At 40.4% G+C, this 25,861-nt stretch overlaps 1 protein-coding gene across 1 annotated transcript; it reads right to left on the bottom strand.

Moving 5' to 3' along the window:
- Positions 1 to 833: 833 nt before the first annotated feature.
- gnrhr4 (gonadotropin releasing hormone receptor 4) lies at positions 834 to 24,595 on the bottom strand. Its single transcript, XM_044036538.1, has 3 exons — positions 23,979 to 24,595; positions 1,888 to 2,092; positions 834 to 1,812 (listed from the first exon to the last, which is right to left on the bottom strand). The coding sequence occupies exons 1-3, from the start codon at positions 24,495 to 24,497 to the stop codon at positions 1,346 to 1,348; spliced, it is 1,191 nt and encodes a 396-aa protein (XP_043892473.1). The 5' UTR covers positions 24,498 to 24,595; the 3' UTR covers positions 834 to 1,345.
- Between the last annotated feature and the right edge of the window lie 1,266 nt (positions 24,596 to 25,861).

Raw genomic sequence — 25,861 nt, 5'->3', positions numbered from 1 at the left:
TCACGCAAGAGTGTGTGATGTGAAGCTTCACCTCGATTGTGGTGATTTTTCAAATAAAATACTCATGGAAGTGGCTGCATGAAACACCTATAGAGCATTTAATGGTGACGTTAAACGTTTCAGCTGAATGTCCCTCACCTCACCCTTCCCTTCCTGGTGTTAACATCAAAACGAACACGTTTATAATCAGGTTGAAAATGAGGTTTGGGAGGATTTCATTATATCCATGACTGCAAGACATCAATTAATTCAATTTAGGTTTATGCGCAGACACCATTATTCCGTTCTGACCCACCTTTAAATGTGTGACATATCTAAGTGGTTCTCTGACATGTGTGGCGGTGTGTTTGACCCCGAGATTGCACTATTTGGATTTTTGAATTCACTAATGAACCAGACGCCACCTTTACACCTTTGTGACCGCCTGACCCGAGATGCAGTAAGGACAGATTGTTATCCAACCTGTCAAACCACTCCAGGAGGCGGTCGGAGACGCGTTTCCACATCACCCGTAACAACTAAGGCAGCCATTCCTGGGTCACTTTGCACCCTGTAATTCAGCCTTTATTTTGTAATTGAGCTACGCTATTGGCGCAGCAATTTTTTTATTATTTTTTCTTACAATGCCTATTTTTGTATGTGCTGTCCAAATTCATGGAAGTCCATGAACAAATAGCTGTGCAAACCTTTCATTATGAGTTAAAGAGTTGTTGTTGGGGTTTTTTAAAGCATGTAGCATGTGGTAATCATTTCTGGTCTTCACACCTCTAAAGGGTTTTAGGGTTAGGGTTAGGTTAAGGGTTGGGGTTAAGCATTAAGTTGTGATGGTTAAAGTTAGGATAGGATTAGGATTCTGCGCAAACGTGTGTGTGTATATGACGAGTAGTGTCACACTACGCTGACTTTGAACATTCTGCAACTGCACATATCATCCTTACGCGTTTCTGTCAAAATCTCACAGTGGCATCCAAGGTGATAAATAATGTGGAGGATAAGCATGGGCATAAAGGTACAGTGTGTAAAATCTGCCAACATTGCAGCGAGAAAGCCCTCATTTCCCACTTCCAAGTGTGAAGGAGAACAAATATTTATACAATCAGGTGATTGTGCCCTTATAAAAATAGAGATTATATATTTTTCTTCAATTACTTTCCACATGAACATCGTTTGACCTCGATTTTACACAGTGGACCTTTAAAATAGCACTGGGATGCAGTATCAGTGCAAACAAAAATAAGCAAATTCATCTGACAAGCGGCATCATTTTCTTGCGAATGTGAAGGATTTCAGAGCAGAAACAATGCAGTATTCATTGCTAATAAATAAAAGAAATAAATAATTAAAGTTATGTTATTTTGCTCACTGGGATAACTGGCCTTGAGCAATGTTTCAAGGCGTTTGTGTTATGTCCCTCCTCGATGTCTGCACTGTTGACACCTGGGGCGTTTTGCCTGTGACATGACAGGTGTGTCATGTGCAAAAGGCAAGTGTTGTTTTCTATTTCTGTTGGTGTGTTTGAATTCCGGCAGCATCTCCTAAGACGTTGGTTTAGATGAATGGTAAACAAGCCATAAATGATGGGGTCTAGGCAGGCGTTAAACAGGCCAAAGATGAACAGCATGTGAGTCAGTGAATGGGAAACCGTCTCCTCCATTTTCTCGGGAAACAGCCAGTACCACAGGCCCAGCAGGTAGTACGGCGTCCAGCAGATGATGAATGAGGTCACAATGACGATGCTCATCTTCAGAGTCCTCATCCGAGCTTTGGGGATGTTGTTGTGTGAGCGGCGGAGATGAACGTCCCTGGACACAACTGGAGGACAAGAAAACATCTTCATCACACTCAGTTTCTCACACTTGATATGTTTGCAAAAAACACAAGACTCACGGTTGCTCCGAGCCATGCGGCTTGATATCTCGATGAGGATGCGAGTGTAGCAGAAGATCATGATCACCAGAGGCAGGAGGAAGAGGCACACAAATGTGAACATGTTGTAGAGGGTCTCCTGCCAGTGCTGCACAAAACTGCCATAGGTGGTGCACTGGGTGAAGTTCTCTGGGACTGTGATGGTCACATTGTGAAATAGGAACATCTGTATGAAGAAAGAAGCATAGTTTCTGCTTAGGCCTGGTGTTAACTTTGAGTAGGAGACCAAAACCTGATCCTAATGAGGCAGAATCTCATTTCTAGTTAGGTTTAGGGCTAAGATTTTAATTGCAGTTAAAGATAGGGTTAGGCATTAACTGGTTATGATTAAGGTTAACGCTTTGGTTAGGCTGTCCTAATTAATGGGTTTTAATGTGAGTCCTTTAAATCATAGCTGCACAAATCTGTGTCTGTCAATGTGTGTGTGCATGAGACAGAGGAGCTTAATAGAGCAATGCTCTACTCACACTTTAACCATGAGAGAAAAACAGGTAGTAAGTAGTAGTAAAAATAGTAAAACAGGTCTGCACAACAGTTGCCCTCAGAGAAAACTTAATTACTTAATTAACATTTATAAGCAAACATTTGTTTATGTTTTACCACCCACTGTTGTGGTGATTCTGCCCAGCAGGCAGCGCCATCTCGAGTTGGCTGTCCATGTCCGTGCGCCCGTTATTAACCATAAGACATTTTTTTATTGTAATGGTGGCTCCATGTATGGGCACTGATTAGTATGGAAAAATAATAATAATAGCATAATAACCTATACACAACAAGGACTCAATTTGTTTCCCATTGTTTTACATTTAATGAAGTATCTCTTAACAAAACACATGAAAAATGAGAAAAATAAGTGCAATTGCAATGCAAGTTTCCCATGTACACGTGTGCATTACAACGTACAGATCATAGTTGATCTAGAACGGCACAAAACAAACTTGTATTTAGCCTGATTTGTATGTGACTGGATCACTGAGGACGGATGTTAAAACCAGGTCTGACAGAAGGAGTTAGGGCTGTAGTCAGGACCACACTAACCAAGGCCAAGTCAAGTCCCAGACCAGTGTCCTAAGACAAGACCAACATCAAGACCAAGATGAGAAACGACCAACGACCAAAGACAAGCAGTAAACTTTTATATCACATACCATGTGTTTTATTTAATAAAAAGGTAATAGCAGTGAACTGAATCAGCAAACTTGACTTAAAATTGAAGAAGTATAAATCTCATGTCTTGAGCCAAGGTTGTATTTGACCTGACACTCTGTATTTGCATTTCAAATCAGCAATAATAAATGTATTTCCTGTCTGCTTATACTCGCGTAGGGCAGCCAAGTTGATTTCATACATTTACATACATTGTTCACAGTAATGGAGGAGCATTAATCAGTCCCCACACTCATCTGTCACGTCTCTGGGTCTTGGGAAAGGTACCGCAGTGTGTAGAGTTAATGCAAATGAATGGCTTGTGGTTTTGAAGAGGACTTGGCAACATTTCCTCTTCCAGACAAACGCACAACAGAGAATACAGATGCGGAAAGGATAACAAAAGACAAGGAAAATACCCAAAAATAATACGGGAAACACAGTTAATCTGACAAGGACATGTGGGTGAGTAATGACACAGGTTGACCTGGTGAAAACAGCAGGGACTGGGGATTGGGCAGGGTCAGGCAAATGGTGGGAAATTTTAACAAAAACCAGGAAGTGGAAGGTGGAATCTAAGATATGTGAACAAAACAAAGTAGAAACTCATTAATCATTCATCTTCTACCACTTTATCCTCCACACAAGGGTTGCCGGGAGCACTGGTGACAATCCCAGCTGACATAGGGTGAAAGGTGGGTCACACTCTGGACAGGTCACCAGTCCAGTCCATCACAGACACACATATAGAGACACACAATTCATACAGAGTGTCCAATTGACCCAATCCCCAAATCTGCATGTGTTTGGACAGTAGGAGGAAACTGGAGAACCTGGAGTAAAACAGAGTCCTGACAAACATTTTCTTAGTGTAAAGGGACAGCAGCGGTTATCAGTGACATAACAGTCACGCACATTCACATTACTAATGTTACTGGTTGCATTTCAAGATAGATTCCTAAGTCCTCTACATCTGAGACCTTCAAAAACAGGTCTTAAGATCAAGTCTTGAGGACAACATCATTAGAATGTGTGAAGCCATTGTTCCTCCATGCTCCAGCTGTGGATTAGTAAAATCTGCCACTGTGATACATGTGTTAATCCCCTCTTGCGTGTTTCTTGGAGGAGGCGAGAAGAAAGGGAGGCTTTGAGAGAAAGTGCAGGTGCAGAGATTTGAATCTGATTATTGACTCATCAGCTGATCTGATGGCAGAGTGAGATGAATGACTGAGGTACTGCAGGAACATCTGCTCTGGAATGTATATCACATTTGTGAGATTGTGACAGTAGATGTGGCAAAACCACATTCCAATCTATCTAGTCTGTCACACGCTTTCTACAGTTCCTCCTGCATCAAAGGAGATGTTGTTATCTGCGTCTTTTCCACCACGTCTAGATTCTCTAATTTCACTCCTGCACATGGACATTTTATTTAATAGTCCCAAACAACCAACCTGAGCCAGTCAGAGCAAATCTATTCTACTAGATCTTTGATCTTGTAGAATTGTTGGCTTTATATCGAACTAATAGTTTGACCGGGTTCCTCTCAACCTTTTTTTCAGGGTTAAAATTCCAGGCATAGTCAAAAAATACATTTATTCTGTTCAATTTGAACTGGCCTCCAAATATGAATATTTACAAAATAATACTGGAAAAAAAATTGGAAACAAAATAGTCCATGCTACTCCACTCTTTCTAGCCATGTTTCCATCGAGTGGAACTGTTCAATTTGGTAGGGTACGGTACGTATTTTTTGCGTTTTCATTAGGAATAGAACCAAAATAACTGCACCCTTCCCTTGGGGTGCTGGAGTAGAATGGTCAGCTGATTGGACGACAGAAAAACGCTACTCCCTTGCGATGGGTGCAACGTTGACGTTGATGTCTTTTGATGAGACAAATAGCCATGAACGGGCAGAAAAAAAAGAGCTACTAGACGTCCTCCATTGTTGTCTGCTGTGTCGCGTTTGATGTCGCCATTCGTTGTTGTTGCACCGGTACAATGTCACGCTATTTGGCCATCAGGCACAGCCCACACCCCACCTACCAAGTAAAGCTACTGTTCTTAGTCAGTGCCATACTGTACCAAACCAAACCATATTATGATGGATGAAAACACAGCATTTGTGTCTGTACATTTTCGGTCCATATGACCGTTTCTGCCCATGCTGGCGCCTGTATTTTCAGTTCAGTCTTTTCATTTTGATTGTTGAAGAGAAGATACGTCACTCAAAGAATACAAGTCCTTGTCCCAACTGGACAAATGGGACAAATAAGTTCCCGCCAAGTGCAGCTCCTGGAATATGAGCTTGCATGAGACTGATGAAGACCCTTATCTTAGTGCGAAAGGAACTACCATATTCACCACATTTGCACAAGCAAAAATGCTTAGCAACACTCTGTGGACACCAGACGCTCCCCAGGGATAACAAACAAATGACAAAAAGTCTGCCCTTTATGCAACAAATGATGTACTACAGATTGTATGTTCCGTATCTATGATTTTTTTAACTGTCACTGTGATGGTACAAGTGATACAAGAGCTGACAGTACCTCTGCCCAGGAAAGATGAGTCAGTTCAATGAGTGATGCACTTTTGTTGTTCCTTCAACATACAGTATAAAGATGAGTGTATTAGTAAGAGCTTGGACCGCATACAAACTTGAGCGCACCTCAGCTCTCGTCTCTGGTCGTGGGTCAATGGATTTGGGAACTGCTGTTGTTTGTCAGATACCATCTTGGGTTTTTTCGGAAGACTAAGACACCATTTTTGAATGGGAGTGTAGGGCTGGGGTAAAAGCCAAGGGTTGTTCTTTCTGAGAACATGAGGACCAGCAGATCATGACATCCACTCGTCAATCAATCAAAACATAGTCACACCCTAAATCAGAGGCCTCAAATTCTCCACTCGATTTAACTATTACTATCTACTGACTTTAAATTAGAGGTCTCAAGTTATAATTAGTTATTTCTGTATATATTTTTTTTATTTAGAGATTTCTTTTGATAGAGACAGGAGAGAGAGAGAGACCAGGAGCAGATACAGAACAACTGTATCAAGTTACAAGTTTATACAGTCAATGACATGTTTATAGCAATACAATATAATTTATATAAGCAGCAGCAGAGAGTGTTGATAAAAATTATACGGATATCGACTTTTAATTATAGCATAATAATAATGGTGATGATATGTATGATAGTAATAGCCTTGAAAACTGGACCTGGATCCTGCAACCTGCAAGATGAGGATACGGGGAGAAAGAGAGGGAAGGACAGAAAGACACAAACTAGGGAGGGAAAGAACAAGGTTAATGACATATAAAAAAATCATATTCATACCCTGAGTGTGAGAGAGTGCACCACAGGAAAATCCCCCTGCAGTCTAGGTCTATACCAGAACATATCATTTGCACCGTCCTCACTCATTAAACCACTCAATAACCCTCTGTGCTGTACATACCAGGACACTTTGATCTTGGGAATGTGTTATTATTAGATGGCGAAGCTCAATCTGAACAATTTATTGTCTCATGGACCACGTCACAATGAGGTCAAGTACTTACACGTCTAAGCACGAGCCACATATGCACTCACCCACTCATTGAGTGCATAGTGACAGTGACTCATGTGAACATATCGGTTGTTCCCCACATCTCTGTTGACTGTCTCAATAGTCTCCATGGGAACAAATGTGTAGTCACCTTTGTAAAGAGGAGTTAATGGACTGCAACCCTTCTAAACTTTAGTATCTCTACATGTTTGAATGTGGAGATTACATTTGAACAACGTCAATTCGGTTGCCACATACTATACTATATTATTGTATTATTACTGTGATAAACAAAAACATAGCATCGGCTTTTCTCTGCCGCTGGTAAGACTATGTCTGAGCTCACTTCCTGTTGACTAATGGTAGAACATAAGACAACTGCTTTCATGTTTTCATGTTTTATGTAGTGCCACTCCACTGTTTCTGGTTCAACCACTGCCATGTTCTACGAAAGTCGCTCGTGAGACCTTCAGAAATTACAGCTGAACTGAATTAGAGCAAGTCTGGTCGGCCTTTTCTCTACGGAGCTCCCCAAACAGTTTCAGAGTAGATTAAAAAAGTCACATCTGAAGCTCCCCTCCTCCCCTTCCCCTCTCCTGTCTGTGTGCATTTGTTTTCAAAGGAGCTGGCGAACACAAGTCGTGGTCGGCATCTATTTTGCATCTCTCTGTGTTGATTACTCTTCTGTGCCTTGATCTTATAGCCAGCACCTGGCGTGTAGAGATGGGTGTTACAGCTCTTTGAGGGAGACAGATCTTAGGGAGCTGTTTCTTTCAAAGAGTCGTTAAAAAGATTTGTTCGTTCTTTATTTATTTTTTTAACAAGCTAACCTGTTAATAACTCATTTCATCCAGGAAATGTGTTTAAATAAAACTACCTTTACTTGTGTTATTCATGCCATCAATACCTTGTTTGGCATTTTTTGATACAATAAAAAACATCTCGCAACTGCCTGTTTTTCACAAGACCACAAGGGCCTCCTGATTCGTGCAGTGACGACAGATGCAACAAGACATTTAACCATCACAACAACTCCAAAGCTGTTAACCCTTAGTGCTCACATGGCATGGATGGACATCCTGGGGTTGTCCATATAAGGTCGTCTTCCATGCATTTTTTCATAGTCTTATGTGTTGTTGAGTCAAAGTTATGTCTAATATTGTGTTGCATATATTTTTTAGAAAAAGTCACAAAATACACTGTTTTTCTTCTATTTTTGTTTCATAAAAAAGAGCCAAGCGAACATTGAAATTCGACATATTTCCAAATTTGATTCGATTGCAAAACATTTGAGTACTTGTTGCACAGGTGTGTTTATATAGTTAGTTAAGTCTTATAGCCTCTGCATATACTTTTAACACAGTAATGGAAAAAGCAGCCTAAATGCTCTGTGTTCTAAGGGTTAATTTAGCGTAAAAATCCTGCATAGTTCAGCTTTAAACATCACCATAACAGAGTAATAAACCAAAGTCACAAAATTGGTCATAACGAGCTTTCACACTTGAGATACATTAGTACATTAGAAGATTTGCTGGATGTCTAACGTTAACAATTAAACCACGTTGCGTTGTTAAGAGCACATCAACAAAATTGACAAAGAGCAAGGTTTTAGATTAACTTGAAAAAACATTTTCTCTCGAGGAGAGAGGAAATAAGAAGAGAGGCATTTGAAACAGATCTAGTGAAGGTGCTGACCTATGAGAATTAAAGAAAAATGAAAAGGGTGGTTTTGAAGAGAGATCTCTCTGTAAAGTTTCCAGTACCTCCAGCCTGCCCTCAGGAGGTTTCAAGGTTGAACTCATGAATAAATGAGATATTGTGATAATAATGATCCAGAACCGCATGCAAAAAACCCTTAAGGCTTGTTCCTGCTTTTATTCATTTTCATTCATTTAACTTTTCTTCATCAAACGTTATATCCAGGGTGTGGAGAGTCTTTGTACATAAGTGGGAATCGCAGTTAGTTAGAAATGCAGTAATTACACTGGCACTGCACCTATTTTTATTTTACTTATGTGAATTTTATATGATCAATTAGATCATCCCTTTTGTGTCTGTATACAATATCAAGGCTGTATACAGGCTGTATACAATATATATATATATATATATATATATATATATATGTATGATAGTATACACACAGTAGAAGTGTTTGGAAAACACTGTCAGTAAAAATCAAATAAAGCGTCACTCAATCCATACAACACTGATGCTGCTGTCATACTCGGAAACCCACTGGAGCTTTGACACGCACAAGATAGCCAATGAACGGCAGCAGCAGCAGCGTCAACATCATTTGACAGTGGCTCCATGTCGGGATGTGTTGCTATGTCAACCGTAACCTATATGCCACATGACTGTGATGGTGGGAGTTGTAGAGGAAAACTTCTTGTTTGTGTTGGAGCTCCCACAGTTGTACAGTTTGTTACACGCAATCATTTAAAGTCAGACCTTTTCGGTTTCGGTTCATTGTACGACATTGGAAAACTCAGTCAGTTAGAACAGCGGTAATCAAATTGAGATTGGTTTGTGATGGTCACATTTTCAGGAGTAGAGGAAGTAGCTTTAGCTTTCATGTGTTGATCACAATCATAGGCGGAATTTGACTTTTGCACTGGGGGGCATACTTCTTTTTTTAAACCGACGTGGCGTGATATGTCACGACATACATTATCCCAAGGCACTGTACATAGTAAGGCAGAAACCTTTACAATATTATAGAGTGCATGAGAAACCCCAGCAGATCACACAATGAGCAAACACTAGGCATCAGTGGAGAGGAAAAAACAAGAATAAATGTCTGACAGATGTGCGACCATCTGCCAAGACAGGTTGGGGTGAAAGGGAAAATGGGGGACAGACGAGAGGAAGGGGGGAGAGACCACGAGCATTGTATCAAGTTTAGATTACTTATCACTTATGACATGTTTATAGAACTGCAGTGTCATTTATATAAGCAGCAAAAGTCAAAAAAAAATCACATAGGCTTAACTTTTTACAGGGAAGGGCGACCAAACTGATCTAAAATTGACAATATCGGAGGAAGTTTGAAATAAACAACGAGAGGTCGTCTGCATATCGAGAAAGTCTGTGGACCAAGCCACAGCGGGTGATACCTTCAAACTCATCTTGGTTTCTAAGCCAGATAGCTAATGGCTCTATGGCTATGTATAGAAGTCGTTGTTTGTAGAGGGTGGGGGATGGAGAAGTCGATTAAATTCCATCAAGTTTGATTAGATCCTCTGTGATTTCCACTAACCCAGCTCTTTCAGCCCTTCTCATCTGAGAAACACATGATATCACCTGTCCAGGAACTGTAGCTTTAAGTGCTTCTCACAAAATGCCACTACTAATGTCTGGAGTATCGTTTAGGTCAATATAGGAGCGGCTTTGTGATTTATTATCCACCAGCAAGTGGGAGCTGAACCTCCATGGTGGAAGGTGGGTTGTGCCATGTGGGAAACTAATGTCTAATGAAGTTAGGGCATGATCTGATATGGTTATAGGGTGATATTCACATGCATTGACGCAATGTAGAAGATTACTATTACTATTACTACAACTAAGAAAAAGTCAATGTGAGAAAATGTATGGTGTACGTGTGTTATGCTTCCCCAACTGGGAAACATAACTCCTCACCACCTCTGCTGATTTGAATCATGGAATTTGGGTGGAAGAGGACCTGTACCAGATTGAAATCCCCACCCATAATTATACGGTGGCTGTCCAAGTTTGGGATTTTGGCAAAAAGCCTTATGAAAAACTGGTCATCATCCCACATAGACACATAAATAGAGACTAATAATAGCGGTGTGTTCTGTAGCGTGCCTGAAACCACAACATAACAGACGTCAGTATCTTGAATAAGGTTTGTTGGCTCGAACATGACCCTTTTGTTAATGATAATGGCTGCCCCTTTAGATCCATTAGAAAACTTTGAATGAAACAAATGGCTCATCCATGTTCTCTTGATACGGAGAGTATCTGACGTTTTTAGATGCGTCTCTTGTAGAAACACAGTATCTACTTTGAGATTTTGCAAGCGTGTCAAGACCTTACCAATTTTCAATGAGCTGTTCATGCGCACAGCCTTGGTATTCCAAGAGATCAAACGTACCCCGTTACCTGTTTTCTTAGTAGCCTTAGTCACCAACTCTGCAAAGGGTTGATGACTAAGGTTATCGTTATTCCACCGTACTCTGCCACCAAGATCAGTCTCCTGCTACCTAAATCCTTGGTTACTATGACGAGCCTGGCAGGGTAGCGCAGTGTTGGTTTGAAGCCCAGGTTGTATAGCTCCGACATCACGTCCCAGCATTTCTGGCGTTGTTCCATTATCTCCGGAGCGTAATCCTCGTAAACCTCAGAGATGGGGGAGCCTCGATATTGCAGATTGCCTCTCCTGGTGCGGGCCTCGCAGATGATTTTCTCCTTCACATGGTACCTGTGCAGCCGGATGATAACGGGTCTCAGTCTCTGTCCTGGCTTCGGCTTGTCGGAAAGCATCCGGTGGGCTCAGTCGCACTCTGGTGGTGACTCCAGGAAACCCTCGCCAAAAACCTCTGTAAGCAATTCCGCAAAAAAGGTGGAGGGACGCGGCCCCTCGGATTCAGGTATGCCGACCACTCCGCTCACCTTAGCCAGCAGCTTAGCACTGCTCTCAGTTAGCGTTGCACATGTTGTCTCCAATGCTAACAAACATTCATCTTGCAAGTTGGGTTTTCCTCTACCAAGGTTATTTTCTGAGCATGGGTTGACACTGGCGTGAACGTGGTTGAGTTTTGCTTCGGAGGGCTTAACAAGGGTTAGCCCGCCGTCACCTACGCTGGGGGGATCGGGCTTGGTACTCTGCTCTCTCGTACCTTTCCTGGTTGAATGCGATGTCATTTTTCGCTGCTGCATCTCTTAGACAAAAATAATGTCACTGCACATTGACTTGTTGGGGTTGAATTGAGAATAGTTGCGGGAACGGGACTCACACGCGTGTCTACTCCATCTTACCAAACCGGAAGTCCAGAAAAGCAGGAGTTTTAAGACCATACAGGTCTTTACAAAACTCAAGCTGCTTGTTGATGTGCACCTGCTGAGGCTTTAGAGTATATGTTTCATGTGCATCAAACATGTATGACACACTCACACACAGCTATTTACAGTCATTTACAGATCTCGATTCCAAAAAAAACATCTAATCAGATATGATGCTGTGTTGCAGATGCAGCTCGAGCAGCTTCACACTGGCTGAAAGAGGCACATAAGTGATGCCTGCGTCGCTCACTTTCTGCACCTGCCACATGGGAACACGCCGTCTGTAATTAAACTTTTGTCCATTAAATTGTCAGAAACATAATTGTGCGTCGATGTGTTTCGCCCGCCGAGCGAGGAGGTCAATAACAGTGCTGTGGTCAAAGGAATCGGCAAGAAACAGCGAAGCACTGTGAGATAGAAAGTTTAATGGATGTCAACAATGGAGGCATCAACCAGCGAAGGAGCCACTTATTAGTCTGTGTTACATTTTAGATTTTAGTAATAACTGCAAAGTGTCAACTTACATGGATCAGTTAACTCTTATTTTAAGTTATAAGAGAGTTAGCAGAGTATGCCACACTTCTTTAAGGGGAACCCACTTTTTAAAGACAACAACACGCTTTTGACACCAAATAATTTGTGACACAAATTAAAAATATCATTTCCGTAACACGTGATATCGTCTTGAATAAGTGAACCAGCTATTTCTTAAAGATAAACTCATCACAACCTAATTTTTAGCATTTTAATTCAACTTTTCATTTTCATTTTTAGTAAAATGTTGTTTTGTTTTTTACTTCATGTAAAGGATTTTTTCGGTTGTTATATAAATAAACCCAGCATGTCCACATATCCAAAGAATAGTCATTTCTTCCATGGATTGACATCATAATTAAATTGCCTTATTAAAAAGAATGGATTTATGTCATGGACATTTTGTTTGTTCAGGTGATTGAACGCAGCGACTCTCACAGTAGAGATAACATTACATCGAGTTCTCATGAAACTGTGTGAAACATTTGCACGTGTATTAAAATTGTTTTTTTCCTTCCTTTCCACTCTCCATTTTCAAAGTTCATCCTCACGGCAAAGGTTCACGAGCATGAACTAAGTCTGTGCACATTCAGGATGAGGTGGAAAATGCAAGTTGCTGTGATGCCGTGAGCCGGTTGCTATGGGTTACAGATGGGAACACAGTACTGTGGACAGAGAGGGGTTCACACTCTCAGACGACAATATGAGCAACTGTTACATATGAGCAGTAATGTTTTCAAATCTTTCTGGTGTTGCCGAGCTTTCTGTTGCCAGCGTTTCAACAAACCACGTCTGATAACCTGACATTATCAAATCCTGAGGGAAATATTGTTCTCTGTCGCTGCCACAGACTCTGGATCAGCAGTCAAGCAGAACAGTTGTGAAAATTGAAAATAGCAGCGTAAAAAAAAAAACCACAATTAGCGAATCGCAAAGGCTCCAAACTGTGCCTTAAGTGAATGATTAAACAGCAAATTTTGTGTTGTTTTTTTTTTAATGATGTGCAACGTGATACTATTCCATAATTCTTTAAATCCAATAAAACAAAGAATATTGAACAGATGTTGACTTAAAATAATCATATCCCAAATCAATCTGTGAGAAAAATCCCAAATTCCAACACTAATTTACAAGGTACTTTAACACATAAGACTCAAAATGTCTCTCTGGACATTTTTTTAACCATAGAAGGACCATAAAATGATCCTGTGTGTTAAGTGCTTTTGCCCATTTTTCCAGAATAATATCTGGCATTTATTTACATTTTACTGCAGTCTATTAACAATTTAAAATGAAGAAAAACAAACTTGTACTGTAGTTGTACATGAGCACCAGAATTTTGAAATTTAATCAGTATAGAACTTATTGAAAATAACATTTCCTGGAGTTTGTCCAAAAACAGGGCCTAAAAAATGGAAACTATGTGCAGGCATTTTTCCAACTCTCTCCTCTCTGGTGTCTAAGAAATTACCGTAATTACGGTCATGCAAAGTGCACTTGCACAAACGCGTCATCTGTGATACGCTCGGTGTTAAAGGATTAAATATGTTTATCCATTTTTTGTTTCTTTTTTGCTAAAACACTGCGTTGGATAGGGCAGTTAAAACATTCACCTAATTATTTGATCCATTTCATTATAAAAGTGTTGTTTGTTACTGTCCTTCTGTGGAGGAGCAAATAACGAACGTGTATTCACATGCGAGACGGTGTTCAGTGGTTTCTATGCAAAGTTGTTAATCAAGGGTCAGTGGCTCTTGTTATGTCCCTGCTGTGCTACACTCTTTATTATACTGGCACTCAGTGGAATTCTCTTTAGCCAATCAGCCAATCACAGTGTGAAAACTCCTCTGGTGTTAACTCCACTTTCCTTGAAAAGACTTGTTGATTTATTTTCTTTGTAGTTTTACTGCTTTGACGCCGCATCACCCAGTACGTTTACATGAGCAATTCAACTGAGCTTAGTCTGACTAAGACAGGCAATTGGACAACTTGTCGAATCTGAGTATATATGCCGCGCACATATTTGTGTACAACTGACTCCGCCTCTGTAGGTATTTTTGTACTTCCGGGTCAAAGACCAGGGAGGAAATTGTTGGTGCAAGTCCAACTCCAGTCCAACTCCAGTCCGACTAAGCTTATAGATACAGAAGTAATGTTAGGGAGGTGAATGCACTGCGTGGATCCGAATGCACAAGACAGGAGGCACGATGAAAGATTCAAGGGTTTTTATTGTCCTCTTGAACAGACAAACAAACTCAGTATCACTTCTTCCTTGAAGTTGAAAAAAACCTCAAAAAGACAAAACTTGACACTTGTGCTAACTTAGCAAAAGGCAAAACAGACATGGACTCTGACGTGTTCTCTGGAAGCATAAACGACGCAGTGGCACATGACAGAGGGACTGGGGACACTATATAGGGAAAAGGGAATCAAGGGCAGGTGCGAGTGATTACTTAAGGATCACCAGGTGAAGCGCATGAGGGAATTAGGGGAGATGTGTCAAGACAACTGAAGAAACCACGCGACAGGAAGACATGAATGTTTACCAAAATAAAAGGGGAAGTGAAAATCAAACCCACCTCAAAGGTGACATGACCTTAACGTGACTTTACACCTAAACTAACACAAGAACTGAACTAAGTAAGACAAAAACACGAGACAAAAACAACAGATGTGACGCTTCGTGACAAGTAATTGAACTATTAATCAAATTTAGGATCACTAACGATTATATTACATACATATATATATATATATATATACACAATAAACGCTTAATCTGATTATTATTTTTTCAATTAATCGTTTGGACCATAAAATGTTAGAAAATGTTGAAAAATGTTGATCTGTGTTTGTCAAACCTGGAAATGTTGATGACCTCAAATGTCCTGTTTTGTCAACAAACCAAAATTATTCAGTTTTAATGATTTCTTTGTTATATGGAACAAAGAAAATGTGTTTTAATTCTTTGAAAAACACTATCAAGTTAAGTGTTTCAGCCCTAATCGCATTATCCAGGTATGTTAGTCCGATTAAGGCAAGCTTAGTCAGACTAACATGTTTACATGAAATTACATGAAAAACCAAATGATTGTCTTTTATCATGCATGTAACTGAGTCTCTTTTGGTAAAATACAGATGGTGATGCACATGTAACTAAAGCCCTTGTTTCCAGGTGATCTTCAGTGTTACATTTGAAGTTACACAAGCTTGTCCGTAGAATTGTGGCACAGATTAAACCAACACTTAATGAGTGACTCTGTTTATGATTGCAGCAGAGTCTGTGGACAGCTACACTACAGATAATAATGTGTCCCTCTCTGCAGTTTCCAATCAATTAAAATGTTGAGATAGGTCTTCACCGTGGTTTGCAGACGAAAGCAATTGTCGGGAGATTGGAGCATAAATTCAGAGGTTTTCTACCTGGCCTGGCAGGACAGTGAAGTACACACCATTATCACCATAAACTTTAAAATACAGTGGTCAGCGATAGACTTTTCGCAGGAGGCAGATTTATTCCCAATAAGATCGTTTGCTTTCTCATCATCCTCCTCTTCCTCACATATACTTCACACACTGGTACAGTCTGTTGCTGTAAAGCGTTCACTTTGTAGACTTTAGACGACACACGTGTCAGGTCATATCTACAACAATCCATTCATGAATTTCACAAGCTCTGACTTTATCTCCCTAATAAGATCCAAAACCTGCCTGTTGGATCCTCTTCCAGCTAAAGTGTTTTAGGATCTCTGGGACACATAATAATAAAAAATGTTAATCTATCACTTGGATCTGGTGACGTTCCCTTTAGCTTTAAAGCTGCAGTAACTGAACCTTTAACTTACATAAGATGTCTTGATCCAGGAGTGTTAAGTAACTGAAATAATGACCTTTTTAAACCCTTCCGGAAACAATGCTTAAAAGAGTGGTGAATGACTTACATCCACTTCTGTGCCACCATGTAATTAAGTGTTACATAAATGACTTTTGTGACGTTAAATACAGAAGAGGTGTTACGGACAGTTTTTACATGAATAGACTGGCTGCTACAGACGTGTCCAGCATGACCCTGTCTCTCCCCTGACCTCAGCTCAGCTCGGCTCCCTCTGTCACAAACACAGGGAAGCATTACAGATGAAGGATGGAAGGATTTCTGCCGCCTGTCAGGCTTCAGGTACACAGCAAACAGCAGGAGCCATTAAGACAGTGAACTGTGTGCTTCTCGTCTCCTGCAACATCAACGTCCATACCCTCAAATCTTTTCTTGTCTCTTTTCTTTCTTCTCACTTCTGATTTTGACTCTCTCTCTGTGAGGAAAGTGTGTTGACAGATTTTGTGATTTTAACCCTGATTTCTTTTTTTATTATTTAAAGCAGAACTGTGCAGGATTCTGACCCTAATTTAACAGCTTCAGAGTATTTGTGATGGTGAAATGCGGTGGCGGCCCGTCCATAGAGGGCGCTAGGGCGCTGCCCCACCAGTGTCATGTGAAGAAGAAGAAGAAGAAGAAGATAGGAATCATCTCAAATGATTTATAAAAACATGGAAAATGTAAATAAATGTGTAATCTGCATTCAAATGTAGTTTAAAAATGTTAACTTGTCTAACTCGTTCACAGCGAATGCCGGGCTAGTTACGTATTTCCGGTTTTCGGGCGTCTGTCTCGTAAACTTTAGCTCAGAGTGAGACACGCGCACAGACACACCCTCGCAGTGCAAAAGATAAGAAAACTCCCGACCTCCCACGAGCGAACATGGCCTCCGCTCACTTCTATGTGAGTTTACCAGTGCTTAATTAACGGTTTTATCGTGGACAAAGAAGCACCAAACACCTTTCTCTCACTGCAAAAAGCTTTTAGTTGTGTATTTTTATTTTCATTTAAGTCAATCTTTTAAAAGAATGGCATCGGGCATGAGAATGGTGCTTTGGTGCACTAGCCTAGTGGTGACATGTGGTAACTGCATTTCACCACTGGGCTATACAACCAGCAATAAATAAAGATTTTATTGAAATTGCAATCCAGCCAGCTGCAGAAAATCTTGATCTCTACACGTAAATACTGTACTTTTTACGTCAACATTGAAATAATTGACTCCATCCTCATTTCATCCTGGTATGGCTGCCTCTTCACCTAAATTAAAACAAAACTCAGTCAGGCCAGCAAAATTATAGGTTCACCACAAACTCCACTCTCTGTCTGTGATCAGGAAAGCCCGGAAAAGAAGCAGAGAAACCCGTCAGAGGAGGAAGAGGAAAACTACGGACTATACCGAGCGAGGGGCGACACAGTGAACATCAGACCGGCTTTTTTTTCAAATGGCGAAAAATTACGATTCAAGGGCCATGATTCCATTATCGCTGCATCTCGATGCGCTTTCGCAGTCCTTTGAAAGTCATAATTCTATTATATTTTGTGTTTTTAACAGTGCATTTGTAACAGGAAACAAGAGTTTAATGCATTTCCATTATCATTTATTAAACCAATGAAATGTGTAAACTGGAAAGTTACTGCGTTGTAAAGAAGTAACATCTTGAATCACAAATACTCCACTTCAGAGTTCCGCCTTTTTGTATCGTCTATTTTATGTTATTTAAATAATCAGAATTTGGACATTTTGTGATGGCAATTCAGAATCGTCCACGTCTGAATCCCGATGCACCTAAGATTCGATGTAGACAATGGATGGATGTTGATGGCGGTGTCGTAAAAACATCTTCTCCAAAACTGCTCTGCTTGAATATGAAAGCTGTTTCACATCCTTAACTAGAAACAACATACTCAAGAATGATTGCGCTTATTATTTCCAAAGGTTCTCCTCGTTTCCTACCGGTGAATAAAATTTTCTGAATTAAAAAGTTTTTTCTGAATTAAATCAATAGACGTATGTATAGTATGTGCTTTTCATGTGAGAGGTTTGTCATCTCTCCCTCACTCTCTCTCACTCTCTCCCTCACTCTCTCTCACTCTCTCCCTTATTTCTCAGAAACAGAGTCTATGTGCGGTGGAGTCACAGCAGCCGGCTTTTGTGCAGCGCTGCAGGCACTCAAAAATAATCACTACCACACACCTCTGGGTAAGAAGATTATTGACACAATGATCTCAAAAAAATAATCATTTTTATGATGTTGCCGTGACGTAAGTGACATTCTTATTACAGAGTTGTTACAGAGCCCGAGTCACTTGTGTGAATGTGAATGAGAAGTGGCTTTATTCTGTCCGTGCATGTTCATACAACGGAATTAAAAATGTGCCCATAATAAACATAGAACGAAATATCTTGGATTTGTATATTAACAGACTGTGTTTGTGCCGCTTCTTATTGCATTTTCATGTTTGTTATGCAGATTTCCTGTGTGTGTGTGTGTGTCGCAGCCTGTGATCGCAGAGGCTGTCGATCTGTCCAGGTGTGCAGACTGCGATATGCCCGGGGATGATCTCGTCTTTTTATCCCTGGTTCTGTTTAATTATTTTTATCACCTGTTGGAGGAAATTCTGCCACGTTAACCTTTCATTGTATGAACGAATCTTTACCTCCAAAGATGAGGAGGAGAAGGAGGAGGAGGAGGAGGAGGAGGAGGAGGAGTTTTCCCATTTCGCTGTGTTTGTCTCATTGTCACATTTCAACATAAATGGGGAACCAAATTAAAAAATAAAAACAGCTAATCCAAAAATACCTTAAAGACACACCAGGAAAGCAGCACATAAGAGCACAAAACAAAACACAGCACAACAGACGGACAAACAAAGAGACTAAAGACACTAAAGGGGGATAGATTTTTGGCCATTTCTTAAAAATCAACCGTTCTTTATTCTCAGAAAATTGATTTAGTACCACAATTAGTACCAGACGAACATAATAAGTTATTTTGAGTGTGAGATGTGAGACATTCGTCCGTTTATCTTCTACCACTTTATCCTCTGTGTGATTCTTTGCTTCAAAACAGACTTTAGAGTTTCTTTATTTGTGAGTATTTGTGAATCAAAATGTAACTTCACAAAATGCTCTGTGTGCCTCACATTGACGCTGGTCGCAGCAGATCACCTGAGGTTTGGCCCTAATACTATTCATGCAGAGTATTTGAGCCACACAGCATGAATTCTGAGATTAAAGTCAATAATTCTGAGAAGAAAGTGAAGAATTCTGAGATTAAAGTCAATAATTCTGAAAAATAAGTGAAGAATTCTGAGATTAAAGACAAGAATTCTGAGATTAAAGTCAATAATTCTGAGAAAAAAGTGAAGAATTCTGAGATTAACGTCAATAATTCTGAGAAAAAAGTGAAGAATTCTGAGATTAAAGTCAATAATTCTGAGATTAAAGACAAGAATTCTGAGATTAAAGTCAATAATTATGAGAAAAAAGTGAAGGATTCTGAGATTAAAGTCAATAATTCTGAAAAAACATGAAGAATTCTGAGATTAAAGACAAGAATTCTGAGATTAAAGTCAATAATTCTGAGAAAAAAGGGAAGAATTCTGAGATTAAAGTCAATAATTCTGAAAAAAAAGTGAAGAATTCTGAGATTAAAGACAAGAATTCTGAGATTAAGGTCAATAATTCTGAGAAAAAAGTGAAGAATTCTGAGATTAAAGTCAATAATTCTGAGATTAAAGACAAGAATTCTGAGATTAAAGTCAACAATTATAAGAAAAAAGTGAAGAATTCTGAGATTAGAGACAATAATTATGAGAAAAAAGTATGATTTTTTTTCATCTCCTATTTCTGCCAATCAAAAAACATTTTACCTAAATTTTCCAGACCTTAAAGTCAAGTCAGCGCTTCGAGTTAGACGTTGACTTTTTGTCACTTCAGTCCACTTGTGTCTCCAACTGAAGCGGAGAAAATAAAGATAAGGCACCTGTTGCACCTGATTAGCTGCTTGAAAACCATTGATAATGTTTGCAAATCTCCCATCAGGTTGATAATCCATGGATCACATGCTGCAGCTGAATGGAAATCCAGTCGGGATAACAGGAGTGGGCTGCCAATCAATCTCTCACATGTTCTTCAGCAAACGATGAGTAGTAAGTAACCTTGTGGTTGTATGAGCAAGAGCGCATCATGTTCTTGCATACGTTTGTGCTGCTTCCCCACAGAGTGGAAAATAAACCTGGCAATTGCAACCAGTGAGTACACCATTTTAAGTGTGTCAATGTACTCAGGGATACAAATAGAAGAGTGTTACTGCCCTTTGCAGCACAACATTTAACAGACGTGTATTCCATTTTAAATCAATCTCACTGTTGCAGTTGCACTTTCTTTCTTTGATCCCTCTGCTGATGAAAGTGCCAACAAACAGAGATGTGAGAGGTTTACAAACAGCGGCTTTCACACTGAGAGAAGCCAAACACGGGTGCAGTGTGAGTTTTGAAAGAAAAAGATGTTTTTTAATGCTCCGTTATTACCCTCCAATCCAAAAAAGAAACCCCAAGAAGTTAACCCTTAAAAGAATCTCCTCAACCTTCAAACACACTCTGCTGTAGTCTCACGGCATCAAGTAAGACTGAACAAATGTGAAGAACCCTACACATGTATTTCCATCACTAGAGATCACTACACGATAGGTACTGTATGCCTGAGGTGGCGCTGCATGAAGGATTACCAAAGGAAAGGACAAGACAACAAGGAACAAGAAAACTCACTCATCTCTTGGTTAATGCAGAACAACTTCTGTTTTGGAGCTGCATCAGAAGCTACTGTTCTACACACAAGTAAGTATGGTCGCGTTGTAACCACAATGCCCTGCATTTGGTTGACTTGCAATGAATGAAGACCTACGTTTTTAAGGCCTTGGAGTGCATCAAACCGACCTGCTGTGAATGCACCCCTAAGTATCTTGGGTGAGGGAACAGTGGAGCGTGAGATTGGCCGGAGAATCAGAGCAGTGGGGGCAGTATTGCGTTCGTTGTGACAAAAAAGGGAGCTGAGCCAAAAGGGAAAGCTCAAGATCTACCAGATCTTCGTTCCTATGGTCATGACCAAGAACAAGATTGCAGGTATAAGTGGCCAAAATGGGTTTCCTCAGAAGGATTGCATGGGGTCTCCCTAAGAGATAGGGTTGACTTGAGGTGGTTCGGGCACCTGGTAAGGATGTCACTGGGGCACCTCCTGAGGAGAGGCGCTGCGTTACATATACTTGACTAACTTTTTAGATGAATTGTAATTTTAGGAGTAGTTTTACTGCAAAACACTTTTACTTTTACTTGAGTATATATTTGAAGAAAGAACGGTACTTTTACGCCGTTCCATTTGGCTAAGTGACGGTTGTTACCTTATTTTTTTTTTATCTATTTCTCTCCCTGAAAAAGTCTTGCCAATCAAATGCAGCCAGTTGAGTCACATGACAAGTGTTGCCATGTGACTCCGTGACTCCGACCCCCACTCAGCTGTTTTAAGTGGACTTAAAACAGACCAGCGGCTCGGTGTTTACTGTGTCCGACACCTAGGCTCTGGTCTCCAGTTTCTGGTCTCCCGTCTCCAGGTTTTGGTCTCCCGTCTCCGGGTTTCTGTTGTACACTCCGGACACCAGGTTTCAGCTGTCAGCTGAGCGGCCAACCAATACTTTTACCGTGCCGATGTATCTGAATTGGATAATCCGAACTTGTTGTACTTTATTTAAACGGTATATAATTTCCCAAATACTTAATATATCATTGCTTTAGTTCAAGGCTATATATTTTATTTTAAAGACCGTATTTGTTGTTTAATTTAAAATATTATTATTTAACATATCTTAATTTGAACATTGCTGTTTGATATTATATTGTGTCAATTTTGTTACCGTTTGTGTTGCTGTGAATATTTCAAAAATAAATGAGTAGCCTTTTCACTGCATACTTTTTTACTCTTACTCAAGTAAGTACTTTTACTTCTACTTGAGTAATTATTATCTTAAAGTAACAGTACTTTTACTTGAGTCATTTTTTTGGCTACTCTACCCACCTCTGCACCCGTGGTACGTCCACCTGGGAGGAGACCAAGGACCAGGTGGAGAGATTATATCTCCTCACTGGCCTGAGGAGCACCTGAGTTGGACGATGTGGCCAAACTTAAATGTTAATATTTTCTGGTTTCTTTGCTCACATTTGACAAAGAAATCGTTAAAATCTGACACATTTTTGCTCTGTGGACAAAACCCTGACATTTAATTACATCAGGTTTGGGGGAAATTTTTTTGACATTTTCTGACATTTTATGGAAACAAAGATTCTAAAGGCGACTCATTCAGTGAAATGAGAGGCATCGTCTGCCTGTTCATACCATTCATTTCTGCCCCATTCAAAATTTTAATGTCCTAAATGGCATGTTTAAAAAAAAGAGAACCTGTGGAGAACAAGAGCTGCAAAACATAACACCACCTGAGCAGAAGCACTTGACCCACACCCACACACACACACACAGAACATTCATCCCCCACCAATGAATAAGACTAATTGTATTTCCACGACCTGGAGCTGATGAAAAAGGCACAAATAATGAAGTTGGACTGACACTTACACGCCGCACAGCACAGACGCTGAGTGTGTGTCACAGTGTAGCGGAAGTGGCACAGCTCACTGCTCAGCGGGCGACAATGTGGGGGGGTTATCGTTTCATGAACCGTACGTTACATGATGACTGCAGTGCTGATTGTCTGTGTGTGTGTGTGTGTGTGTGAGAGAGAGAGAGAGACCATATATAAAAGCTGCCTCAGGGAAGTCAATCAGTAGTCAGGAAGAATATATTGAATAACCACCAGGGGGCAGCTTCACTGGATGTACAACGCAGAATAGAGTGTGTTGCATGTATAGGCTAAAAGGAGGTTAAGAGGTTTAATATCCATCCTTTGCACTACCTGCTTGTAGAGGAATCAGCAGACAGAGAGAAAGAAGCAGGGCCACTTCTAGCTCTGTGGGGGGCCTATGCAAGATGCTGGGGGGGGGATTAGCAAAATTAGCAAAACAAGCTACAGTCGTGATAACCGCTCATATTTAAGTTAAACTTCTTAAGTTGAGCCACTCAAACAACTTACACCAGTAAAAAAGATAATACATGGAAAACAACAGCAATCCTCTACACGGTGATAATTAAAATAGATATTGAGTCGAGTTGAGAAAAATGCTCAGAGCAACACAAATTCTCACAACCCCAAAACAATAATTAAACAATAAGTGAATAAATTAAATTCAAAATAATAGAATCATCAGAAGATGAATTACCAGCTGTTACTTAATAAAAAAGTAAAAAAAAATTATAAGTGAATAAATTAAATTCAACATAATAGAATCATCAGAAGATGAATTATCAGCTGTTACTTAATAAAAAAGTAAAAAAAACACAAGGAGCCAGCATCCATATGAATGTGTAAACAATAATAATCAAATATTAAAATAACAAAATATCTTGGGGCATGTTTCGGTCCTCAAAAACGAAAGTTTATTTTGAGGAAAAAAACAATTAAAACAAAAACTATTACTGCAGCTATAATGGATTTAACACGTAAGAATAAAGTCACTTTAATTCTCCTCAGGTGAGGTTGAACATGAAGCTTTGGGGCCCCCTGGTGACTGGGGGTCTCTATGCATTTGCATTGTCCATATATGAAGAAATGGCTACGGGAAGAAGTGACTCTGTTATTATTATTATTTAGTTACCCTGGTATAAACAGTAGAACAGTATTTCTGTACCAGGAGGAAGCTGCCGTGCCACTAGTGATACACGCACCACAGTTTGAGAACCAGAACAATGTTGTAAAACTTCTTTTGGGGACGCACATTTGACATGAACAGTGTTTTTCACGGAGTTTCTGACCTGAGGCAGAGCCAGGATCACACTCATGGTCCACGCCACGCTCAGCATGATTTTGCTCCTCCTCTTGGCCTCGCTGATGCCCAGAGGGTTGAGGATGGCGGACTGTCGGTCCAGGCTGATGACCACGGTCATGAACGCGCACGAGTACATCGCCACCAGCTTCATGAACATCAGCAGGCGGCACGCGACGTCGCCCGCCTGCCACTGCACCGTGATGTTCCACACGGCGTCCACGGGCATCACGATGAAGGTGACCAGCAGGTCCGCCACTGTCAGGTTCATGATGAGGATCCGCACGTGGGACTTGCGCTTGCCGCCGTTGCTGGCCGCCCACAGCACCGCCAGGTTGCAGACGGCGGACACGGCGCACAGGCTGAAGGTGATGATGACGCGCACTTTGGCCGCGGTGGAGAAAGTGGGCAGCTGGAGCGTGTCTCCGTCCGCGCTCGTGTTGCACGCGGACGCGGTGGCTCCGTGGCAGCTGCCGTTCACTGACGGATCCGTCAGTTTGTGGAACATGATGGAAGAACACGGGAGTGTGAGCGATGCGCAAAAACAAATTCCGCGCGGTTCTACTCTTGGACTGCGTAAAGCTTCACATCCATCTCCGCGATTTTTCTTTTATCTGTGAAAACAGAAAAAAGTGTGTGTCAGGCTTTTATTGCTCGACTTCTGTGCCATGAGAGGCTGATGCTGACGCGCGTAAAACGCACCTAGACGCGCTTAAAATGAAGAGAATCCTGTGCGCACGCACCTTTCATTTAAACTTAAAACTCAAACCGCTTCCAAAAATCAGCACATGCGAGTGAAATGAACTAAGAATATTAATAATATAGAAGTTCACGCTCAATGTTCTCATCTCCACAGACACAGGAAAAGAAATGAGAAAATACATCCAGATTTAAAAATAGCTCACCTGTAAATGTGAGCTGAGACCAGATGGAGATGTCACTCAGACTCGCTGCTGCAGTCACTGCTGCTGCAGCTGTTGCGTCTTTCTCCTGACGCGCAAAGGCAATTTGATTTGATCAATCTTTCTGTAAGAACCGTCACCACCTCCTCCTCCTCCTCCTCCTCCTCCTCTTAATGCAAATATCCCTGTTGTAGCAGCAATGAAGGATTATCTTATACCGAAACTAATCTTTAAAATAAATTAAAAAAAATGAAAGAAACATCCAGATAGACATTCATCAGTGCAGCAGCAGAGGGAAATGAAAACCTATAATCAAAAATGCTGTGGAAACAGGAAAAAAACATCTTCTTTCAGGTGCTCTCTATAAATATCCAACCCTGAGTGAGGAGTAGAGTGTGCGCACTTATTCTAAGAGTTTTCCATCATTAAGTCCTTTCCTGCACAAATGATAATAATAATGACAATAATAATAATGATAATAATAACAACAACAACGTCGTATTTAAAGGCATTTCAACGTGATTGCAGACTCTGATTTCTACCAGCAGGTGGAAACTGTTTTCTATAGCAATTACTTAAAAGCACTTTTTATACCAAGACCTACGGAATATTACCAATGTTAAAAATGCATATATATATATATATGTATATATATATATATATATATATATATATATATATATATATATATATATATATGTATGTATATACATATATATGAAGTAAGACACTAGTTCTGATTTTCCTCCGAGTACCACCAGAGGAAACCCGCGTACCATGGGTGGTACACGTACCCCAGTTTGAGAACCATGGACTTTGGGTGTTATGTATGAAACACTAAACAGTAATGTTATTTTTTGACACCCGCACGCACACGAACAGCAGACATAAATCTAAAGTCTTCCCCCCATTAGCTTTTACTGTGACAAAGCTGTGACTTTCTTTTCTGTGAGGAGCTTTGTTCCCGATG

The sequence above is a fragment of the Solea senegalensis genome, linkage group LG10 (genome assembly GCF_019176455.1).
Source record: "Solea senegalensis isolate Sse05_10M linkage group LG10, IFAPA_SoseM_1, whole genome shotgun sequence".
NCBI classification, from domain to species: domain Eukaryota; kingdom Metazoa; phylum Chordata; class Actinopteri; order Pleuronectiformes; family Soleidae; genus Solea; species Solea senegalensis.
Note: the sequence above shows the minus strand (reverse complement) of the source record. Positions and strands in the feature narration are given on the sequence as shown.